Source organism: Vitis riparia, chromosome 13, assembly GCF_004353265.1.
Source record: "Vitis riparia cultivar Riparia Gloire de Montpellier isolate 1030 chromosome 13, EGFV_Vit.rip_1.0, whole genome shotgun sequence".
Taxonomy (NCBI): Eukaryota; Viridiplantae; Streptophyta; class Magnoliopsida; order Vitales; family Vitaceae; genus Vitis; species Vitis riparia.
In genome coordinates, this window is record NC_048443.1 from 15,067,082 (window position 1) to 15,078,105 (window position 11,024).

The 11,024-nt window shown below is 35.6% G+C and overlaps 1 protein-coding gene across 1 annotated transcript in view; it reads right to left on the minus strand.

Annotated features, from left to right (window-relative positions):
* The window catches only part of LOC117928986 (pentatricopeptide repeat-containing protein At5g04810, chloroplastic), a 39,806-nt gene extending 34,847 nt beyond the window's left edge, over positions 1-4,959 (minus strand). The window contains exons 1-2 of the mRNA XM_034849157.1: positions 4,085-4,959; positions 1,436-1,563 (exon numbers count right to left, since the gene is read on the minus strand). Coding sequence (XP_034705048.1) covers positions 1,436-1,563; positions 4,085-4,942 — 986 coding nt within the window. The 5' untranslated portion in view covers positions 4,943-4,959. The remainder of the gene's footprint in view (positions 1-1,435; positions 1,564-4,084) is intronic.
* Positions 4,960-11,024: the final 6,065 nt, after the last annotated feature.

The window sequence follows — 11,024 nt, forward strand, 5'->3', positions numbered from 1 at the left end:
TTGTTGTTTAACTATGTGCAGATTATAGATGATTAATATCACTGCATAAGAAGTGTTTTAAATTAAGAGCAAGATTTGGTTCAGTGAGGTTTTCTGTGAGTTATAAGGGGCTCATTGTATCTTGTATTTTGTCACAAAATTGCCAAAGGAGAGGATTGTTAGTTTATTTTGTTTAGTTGGCAATTATTGGGCTTGAGTACATGGAAAATTGAATATAAAAATTAAAATAACAGAAACATCATACTTGCTCTCTCTGAAACTTCTTTGATCATCTCTCTCTCATCCTTTGACCTTCTTTGATCATCTCCAAGATGGCATGCACTAGGCTAGGGATGTTAATTAGTCATAGTAGTTCCAACTAGATATCATATCCAAGATAGTTTCCTTGTCCAACTTACGTATTATTGGTACTTTTAGTCAATTTTTAGACATGGTATCCAAGACACAATTGCCTCGTCAGACCTACATATTTTCACCTTGTACATATATGTTTAAGTTAAACTGTATTGTTACTCTCTATCTATCTATCTTTCTCTCTCCCTCCCTCCTGCTCCCTCCCTTTAGCCTTTTTTTATCATCTCCACGATGGCATGCATGAGGATAGTGATTTTAATTAGTCGTAGTGGTACTTCTATTCATTTTTAAACATCATATACTAGGCATAATTTTCTTGTCAAACCTACATATCATCACTTCACACTAGGGGTTAAAACTATAGTAAGACGCCATGTATTTTACTAACCTATATATAATCATTTTACGTTGACAAAGATGACAAAACAACTGCTTTTACAAACTTAGACAAGCTTCCCTCCTCCTCACTTAATCTTCTTCAATGAGAAAATGTCGAAGATGGCATGTATAAGTATTATGATGTTAATTAGTGAGAGGGGTACTTGTAGTTGATTTTTAGATATTGTATCCAAAACACCTACCATCTCCTTGTCCAACTTTTGCATTATCACCCAACTAACAAAAATACCAAGGGTTAAAACCTAACAAGAAGTCGTCACATATCGAGACATTTCAAAACTCTTTCTCTTTATCCCCTTTTCAACAAGAAAGCGCCATCCCTCTTAACCTTCTTCAACTAGAAAGTGTCCAAGATGCCTCGTACAAGGATGGTGATGTTAATTAGCCATAGTGGTACTTCTAGTCAACTTTTAGATATCATATCCGAGACCATCTCCTTGTTGATTATCACCTTGCACTAACAAAAATACCTACTCTTAAAAGCTCAAGACTAGTTGTCACAAATCAAGACATTTGAAAATAATTGCTCTCACCTACTTAGACAAGCAACCATTAGCTTAAAAAACATAAAAATAAATAAAAAGAATAGGAAATAAAACCCTCAAAACTAGGGTAGTATTAGGCTAGTGCATTTCCAGTCAAATCATGCAAAAACACAAACTAATATCAAGAGAAGTTTTACCTTGTATAGACATGAGAGGTTGGCTCTATTCCTCTTGCTCGCATGCTTTCAAAAGTTCCACGTGCATGATGCATATCCCCTCGCCGTGCATAATAGGTCACCATCAACCCAAACTCTTTTCTAGAAGGCTAATAAACATGACAATTTTGAAAAATGAAATAAAATTAAAATTGAAAAACAAATAAAACAAAAACAATAGGAAGAACATTCATATTATGTAAACATGACAGAGTAGTTACAGACTTTCTAGAAACAAAAATCCACATATGAAACAAGATTTTATAGGCATGTCACCCTATTTATATGGGCAAACCTCTTCTTTATGCATGTTATACAATCTGGATGTCTATGTCCATGACCTAGTAAATGCAAGCACATATTTCTATGACAATGAAGCCTAGTCCAACCAACTTCACACAACTAAAATCTCCATGAAAGAATCTAGAATCTGAATGTACCAATATATTTTTAGTTTGCAGTATTATATGATCATTCACATTAGATCAATGTTGTCAAAGACAAAAGGCAATATCAAGGCGATAAGACTCCTTTTAGCCTAAGGCAAAAGGTGAAAAACAAGGCGATAGCCTAACAATAGTAAAGCGATAAAAAATATACATATATTTACCTATTCGATATTCAACCAATATAAGTGTTGTGTTCAACAATCAACACTATTAATTTTTCATCACTCACGATGTCTTATAAAATTAACAAAATAGTAATAATTATTGAAAGTCTATCTAAATGTATATTCTAATTTTTTTAAACATCTAAAAAGCAAAATAAAAAACAAAATAAAAGATTGAACATTATAGAGAAGCTTTAGGCATCATCATCATAGTAATTATTGAGTATGTTTAATCTTAATTCATGGTCAAAGGAGACTGCCTCTATGCCTTGTGTCTTATCCCAAGGCGATTGCCTAGGCATTGCCTCTTTAAAGTCGCCTTGCCTAGGTCTTCAAAAGGTGACTTTTATCTACCTTGCCTAGCCTAATGGCCTAGGTGATCCAGGCAATCGCCTTTGATAACACTGCATTAGATCATAAAATAAGGGGAAAACAAAAAATAAAATAGGGTCTATAGTAATTTCTCATCAGTATTGTCTTCAGTAGACATATATTTCACAGATGTACATAGTAATTAGTATAACCCAAGTGGCTAAGAGCTCAGTTTTATAACTTTGGTTGCTGAAGAGAGCATAGCTTCAAAATCACATGGTACAAGGCTTTTGGAATGTAGACATATCCAGAAGAGATACCCATCATCCACTGTTTACAAATTTGAATCTTCTCTTTCAAATTTCCTCCAAAATATTAATATTCTGTTGTTTTCCCATATTAAAAGAAAAAAAAAGGGTATTTAGTTTCTGTTCTAGGAATAGTATTATGGACGTGAAATGTTATCTACAAAAAGAATACATTACTCAACATACACCTGAGACATTTGTTAATGCATGTGCTCATGCAAACACATGAGCAAGCCACACGCACAAAGAGAGACATTATGGCAGATAACAATATAGAACAATAGTATCTCCTGATTTTACACAGGTAACCAGACGCATCTCCAGTGATAACAAATAAGGCATTTATTAATAGACTTCTTTGCCTTGTGTCAATCCTTTTCATGAAACACACACACTAATCCAAATGCCTAGTTTCTAACAGTATATAAATTAATTGACATCTGCAAACAAAATCAATAATCAAATTATTATTGTCATAATTCAGAGCATTTGTAGCACAATATGCAGCCCAATTGACTTGGATTAATGAAAATGTATAGGAGAAGGAAAGTAGACAACGAATATAAAAGTTATCGTACTTCTTCTAAGAAGTCTGCCACTTCTAATGAATACCAACAAATAAGAGACACAAAACTTAGTTTTACTACAACAATGTTTGGTTCTTAGAAAATTTAAGGAAAAAAATAGAGGGAAAATGTCAGGAAAGAAAGGTAAAAAAGCTTATAAAATTTTTATTTTGTTTGGTGGTCTATGTAAAAGTTGAGAGAAAAAAAAAATATATTGTTGAAGAATTCACTTTTCCCACACTTCCCCATCTTTTTTTAAGGAAAACAGAGAGGGAAATCTTTTAACATTTTCCCTTCTCTTTTCATGAGTGTCTTCTTTCCTCACCTTTCACAAGACATCCAAACATAAGAAAATCATTTTCTTCAACATTTTTTTTCATTAGTACTCTTTCAGGAAACAAATATAACCTAAATAGAGTTTCATTCCAATTATCAGGACTACAAACACCAATTATTTTCATCATTTCAGTTCAAATTAAGATACTTCACAATCCAATATTGAAATCAAGCTTCTATCTTCATTGCCTAGTCTAACTTTCATCATCCAATGGTCAGACTATAGATCAGAATAGGAAACGAAACTGAATCAAAGCATTTAATGGGTCACAGAGAAATCATAAACTTTCATCATCTAAATGGTGAAAAAATGAATTCCTCGCTTAGCAAAGTAAACAAGACCTTCTTCTTCAATTAGAAACAACTTAAGATACAAACAACCCCCCACCCCCATCCCCATCGCCATATGTGTGTGTGTGTATAGATTTGTGAATTCTTTGCTCTTCTTCAATTTTCTCATCATGCAAACGAAGAGTTGGACATTATGAAGTAGTACCTTCTTAATCCTCTCAAAAGCCTGAACCACAGCCTGCCAGTTCTCGGGCTCAGTTTCTAGAACTTTCCGGAAATCCTTCCTGGAACTTTCCCTCTCTTCGTGCCACTTGGACCGTTGATCCACACCATGCCCTTGAACCCACCTCGCCCTTTCCTCAGACCTCCCTCTTAGTCTTCTCCCATCATCCAACTTCACAGTCAAAACCCTCCCATGGAACTCCACACCATCAAACTCCACCGCCCTCATTGCAGAGCCCGACGCCATTGGGCCACCATAGATAACAAACCCGAAACCCGCATTCCTTTGGTTGTCATCGTGGCCTTTAATCAGTATCACATTCTCTATCGGCCCAAATTGCCGGAAAAACTCCGAAACCTCGTTCTTTTTAACCCAATTTGGAAGGTTGCCCACAAAGATTTTACCCTCTTGTCGGAACTCAATTTCCGGTGAACCATCTGAACATAAATTATCCAAATTACTCGAAACCGTAACCTCATTATCGTCAATTGTTTCTTGTGGCGGCCGCGTTGGTGGAGGAGGAGGAGGAGAGAGGTGGCTGGATAACCAGAGTTTGTTGGTGAGATTGGCAGGATTGGTGGGAGAAATAGTGGGATTTACGATGTTTTTGAGGGGATTTTTGGTAGTTCTAGGACTTGGAGGAGTGGGGTTGAGGGATGGCTTGAGGGTTTTGGGGCGGCGGAGGTGGCCGGAGGAGTTCGAAGGTTCGTCGGGTTCAGGAGAAGTTTTGGAGGAGAAACAGAGAGCAGTGGTGGGGTGGGTTTTCCCGGCGAGGATGCTGGCGGAGAAGGTGGTGGTGTGGGGGCAGAGTGGGGAGGCAAGGTAGAAAATATCCATCATCCGGAAGAGGGAGGGGATGCCAGAGATTTGAAACTGATTTTTTAAATCCTGTTAGTTTTTACATATCCTGATTTTTGATAAATTTCCCATAAATTGAAAAAAGAACAAAAATAAATAAAATAAAATAAAAAAACCTATGAAAAATAATCTTTTTTTCAAAAATTCATGTATGCGAGACACGATTTCAATCTATTATTTAAGAAAAAAAAAACAATAATTTCATTGTGTTATCCTCAAATCTTATTTTGAACACACTATCTTAAATAAAGTTATAAAATAGAATGAAAGAAAGAATAAGAAAAAGATAGAATAAGTGAAAGAACTTCAAAAGGCTTCTTTTCTAGGAATAGTTCTTCTACAAGAGTTGGGAAGCCTTTTTATAGACTTTCCAAATGACCTTTCATTACTTATCTTTAAGATCAGTAATGGAAGTACATAAATGAACTTTTTTTAATTCCACAATTAATGTGGTGGTCATTCACCATTACATTTATAACACTATCCCTTGGATGTCCACAATATTAATAAAATGAACGCATGAGTGCACTTAGGTTTTACATATAATTTCATACATCTTTGAAAACTCGATTTATTCTTTAAAGTTACAATTTCATTGAAACCTGAGTTTTATCAAATGGACCTTAAGCAAAATATTTCAAAATTGATATATTAATTTACCTAAAGACTTTGCCTAAGTGTTAAAAAAAAAAAAAAAAAAAACTGAAAAAGATAGGTTTTTGGGGCCAAAAGGATGAACCGGTCGAGGCACTGGCCAACCGGCTCAACCGGCCAGGGAACTAATCGACCAGTTGCCCTTGTCTAGTCGAGGCCTGATTAAAAAGTGTTAAAAACACTCTCTCTCATCCAGTAGCTTTCATTTCTTGGTTGAAGCACCCTCTTTCCCGATCGACCGTCGATCGAGGTCCGATCGAGGTTTGATCGAAGCAACAGTAACCTGCCAAAGCATTAAATGCTCTAACGGCTAATGAACCGATCGACCCCCAGCTCGGCCGATTGAGGCTGCTTTTTGTTTTTCTTGGCTCCCGAGGTTAGAAACCTATTGGAGCCGGAATCAAAGTGTAAAGGAGATTGGAAGCTTGGTTGAAGCTTCAAGTTAGTGGAACCCTCACTCGGTTAGGAGATTGAGGAAAGTGGACATAAGCAAGGAAGTGTCGAACCACTATAAAATCTGAGTTTGCTCTCTTTAACTCTACCTCTTTATTTTTGCTTCTATTGTGCTTAAATATTTGTTGTGTTGAAAAAAATTCTAAAAAACCCAATTCACCCCCCTCTTGGGTGTTTTTCTCATTTAAGTTTAGCCTTTATTTTCTTAATTGGTATTAGAGTTAAGCTTCTTGTTTGAGACTTAATAGTCTAAGAGGAAAAGGCTATTCCATCAAGCTCATCTCAAACTGAAAGTTTTTCAAAAAATAGAGTTCTATTTTTTACAAAAACCGACTATTTCTATTGGAAAACTAAAATGACTTGGTATTTACAATCAACCGATTTAGACGTATGGGACATCATTTAAGATGGCCCAACTTTTCCTACAAAACTAGTTGATGGAGTCATGGTTTCAAAACCCAAGCAAGAATGGAATGAGCTTAATAGAAGAAATTTTCAATTAAATGCTAAGGTCGTTTTTCCTTTGCAATGTGCTATGGATAGTAATGAATATAAGAATATGTCAATGCAAATTGACTAAAGAAATTTGGAGATTGCTTGAAATAACTCATGAAGGAACAAATCAAGTGAAAGAGTCAAAAATAAATTTACTTGTTCATAACTATGAATTGTTTTTTATGAAAGAAAATGAGACTATTGTTGAGATGATAACTAGGTTCACCGACATTGTCAATGGTCTTGAAGCTTTGGGAAAGACCTACAAGGAATCCGAAAAAGTGATGAAGATATTGAGGTCACTCCCATCAAAGTGGAATACAAAAGTCACCGCAATTCAAGAAGCAAAAGACTTGACCAAACTACCTATGAAGGAGCTCATAGGGTCATTAATGACATATGAGATCAATTTGGCAAAGAAGTTACAAAAAGTTGAAGACAAAAAGAAGAGCATAGCTCTCAAAGCTACAACTAAGGAAGAAGAAGAAGAAAAACCAAGTGAAGAAGATGATGATTTAGCCCTCATCACAAGAAAGCTCAACAAATACATGAGGGGTGAAAGGTTTAGAGGAAGAAGGTTCACCTCTAGAAGAGACCTTTCTAAAAAGGATTCTTCATCTCATGGTGACAAGGAGAAATGGGAAGAGAAGAGATTTGGTGGGTTTCAAATGCAAGAAACCGGGACACATTAAATATGATTGTCCTGTCTACAAAAGTGAAGCTAAGATGTAAATGAGGAAGGCAATGATGGCATCTTGGAGTGAAATTGAAGAATCCTCTTAAGAAAAAAAAGGAGAAAGAAGTGGCAAACATGTGCTTCATGGAAATAGATGAACTTGATGAGGTAAACTCTAACTTTAGTGATGAAGATATGCATAATGTTTTTGAAGAATTGTATGAGGATTTTGAAAAACTTGGTTTGAAAAATAATTCTCTTAAAAAGAAAATTCAAGAACTTGAAAAAGAACTTCAAGAAGTGAAAGAAAAAATTTCAATTATTGAAATTTCTAAAACTCATCTTGAAAAAGAAAATGAGATTTTGAGAAATATAAATGAATGGTTGACCTTTTCTCTTTCAATATTTTTTTGTGGACAATTTTTTTTTTTTAAATTATTCTAGCTAGCCAAAAATGTGTTTTTGACAAATAAGGGCTAGGATTCAAATATTTAAAAAATCAAAAGTATTTTAAAAACTATTTTGTAAAAGAATCCACAAGTACAAGTCCTTTCACTACTTACAACTTTTGTGGAAAAGGAGGGCACATTAGTAGTACATGTCCTTTAAGAAATGGTTCTCAAAAGAATTCAAATGCAAAATCTAAAATGGTTTGGATTGAAAAATCCAAGGTCACTAACCCTCAATGACCCAAAAAGATATGGGTACCTAAATCAACTTGATTTTTATTTTGTAGGGTTCAAAGAAGGATAAGTGGTTCTTGGATAGTGGATGCTCAAGACACATGACCGAAGATGAATCCAAGTTTGCTTTCCTTATAAAGAGAAATGGAGGATATGTTACTTTTGGAAACAATGCAAAATGAAGAATCATTGGTCAAGGCAACATTGTTAATGACACATCATCTCTTATTGAAAGTGTTTTATTAGTAGATGGTTTAAAACATAGCATTTTAAGCATTAATCAACTTTGTGACAAAGGTTTTAAAGGGATTTTTGAAGCTTCTCATTGCATCATCAAGGATATTCAAAATGATAAAACCATCTTCATGGGTCATAGATGTGATAATGTTTATGCTATAAATATTTCAAAATATGATGGACATGATAGATGCTTTTCAAGCATGCATGATCAAAGTTGGTTGTGGCATAGGAGGTTAGGACATGCTAACATGGACCTCATTTCCCAACTCAACAAAAATGAACTTGTTAGAGGCTTTCCTAAAATTAATTTTCAAAAAGACAAAGTTTGTGAAGCTTGTCAAGTGGGAAAGCAAATAAAAAACTCTTTCAAAAACAAAAACTTCATTTCCATATCTGGCTACTTGAGTTGTTGCATATGGATTTATTTGGTTCCTCTAGGACACCAAGTCTTGGGAGAAAGTCTTATGCATATGTTATTGTGGATGACTTCTCTAGATATACACGAGTCTTGTTTTTAAGTCAAAATAATGAAGTCTTTTATGAGTTTTCAAAGTTTTGGAATAAGATTCAAAATGAAAAAGGTTTTATAATTACTTGTATAAGAAGTGATAATGGGAGAGAATTTGAAAATATTGATTTTGAATAATATTGTAATGAGCATGGTATTAACCACAATTTTTCAGCTCCTAGAACTCCTAAAAAAAATGGGGTAGTTGAAAGGAAAAATAAAACCATTCAAGAAATGGCTATAACCATGCTAAATGAAAACAATTTACCAAAATATTTTTGGGCCGAAGCGGTTAACACTTTTTGTTATGTCTTAAATAGAATTTTATTGAACCCCATTCCTAAGAAAACTGCCTATGAGCTTTGGAAAAATAAGAAACCCAACATTAACTATTTCAAAGTCTTTGGGTGCAAATGTTTTATATTAAACACCAAAGACAATCTTAGAAAATTTGATGCAAAATCGGATATTGGAATTTTTCTTGGTTACTTAACTTCAAGTAACGCTTTTAGAGTTTTTAACAAAAGAACCATGGTTGTAGAGGAGTTCATCCATGTTATTTTTTATGAAACTAACAATTCTCTCCAAGAAAGAGAGAGTTTTGATGATGATTTAGGTTTGGAGACCTCCATGGGAAAATTGCAAATTGAAGATAGAAGGCAACAAGAAGAAATTTGAGAGGATCCCAAAAAAGAAGAATCACAATTGGCACTACCCCTTCCTCAACAAGTGCAAGGTGAATCAAGTCAAGACCTTCCTAAAGATTGGAAATTTGTCATCAACCACCCACAGGATCAAATTATAGGTAATCCATCTAGTGGGGTAAGAACTAGATCGTCTCTTAGAAATATTTGCAATAATCTTACTTTTATCTCTCAAATTGAGCCTATAAATATAAATGATTGTAGACCCTCTATTTTGTCCTCTTAGCACATGTCCTTTATAGCAATTCCCTGGTGGGCCATTACTACTCGTGTGACCTATATTTTTTTAAGCCACCTCGGAGACTTAGGTTGAGGGGTTTATTTAACCTCATTGTGACTCTTGGCAGCCCTTATTTAGACTTAGGTTCACTTAGCCATCCTAGACCTTTTAGGTCCATTAGGCACCACCCTAGGCCCACTTAGGCACACTTAGGCCCATTAGGCACCGTCTTTGGTCCACTTAGACCCTTTAGGTCCATTAGATGCACTCGAGGCCCATTAAACATTTTTTTGCATGACTTGAGTTGCTCACATGATTGCATGGTTACATAGATTGCATGACACTTTACTATTATTATTATTATTATTATTATTATTATCTTTATTTACTTAATTATTTTGTTAATTTAATTTGTTTCTTTATTTTATAATTTCTAAAACACCTTGGGATTCATTCATTAAGTCTAATTTTCTTTATGTTTTTGTAGAGAAACTCACCAAAGGAATCATCACTAGAGAGAAAAAGGAAGGTTGAAAACATGTATTGGCAAGGATATTCATGCGTTGAAGGATGGATTCAAGGTGGTTGGAAGAGGAGAGGACGTATGGAAGGAAATGAACTAAGAAGGAAAGCAAGTACGCACCCATGCATGTGCTGATTGTGCTTCTGAAGGAAATGAATGAAGAAAGAAAATTACCAAAGCTGTTTTGGCATGGAAAAAGGAAAGGTTCAATGGGTATTTGGACGGAATAAAGACCATGTTCAGGAAGGAGAGTCCTGATGATGCTGGACTGACGTGGATGATTGAGGCTCTCCGGGCTGGTGATTTGTCTTCCTATGTTGGCAGAGTACTAGAGAGGAAGGTTAGATAAGAGAGTCTAATGCCTTTGAAGAAGCAAGAACAACCAACTGCACCATTCTTGGGACGCTTTCAGAATACATCAGAAGAGAGGGTGACACCAAATGGGAAGGAGATCAGCAGCCGCACTAAGGGGAATCCGGGTGAGAGGAGCAAGATTACTTTTTGGAGCGTGAGAAGGTGCAGTCGCACCATTGAGAAGAGAGAGGAGGGCTGCGATTTTCAGAGGGAAAGGGTTCACGTTTGAGAGACATTTTTGAGGCTGCGATTTTTAGAGGGATTAGAGTCTGCTGTTTGGGCAAAGATCAGTCCGTGTTGTGAAAGGATTTTGAGGGCTGCTATTTGGAGGGATCAATCCATGTTTTGAAAGGATTTTGGGGGCTGCTGTTTGAAGAGATCAGTCCATGTTTCAGATGGATTAAAGGCTGTTGTTTGGGCAAACATCAGTCCGTGTTTTGAAAGGATTTTGGGGGCTGCTGTTAGAGGAGGGAGGGGACGCTTTCAGCACGCATAGGAGGGTCTGACGCCTTTGGAGAAGAGGAAGGTTCCAACTGAGCCGCACCATTGGAGGA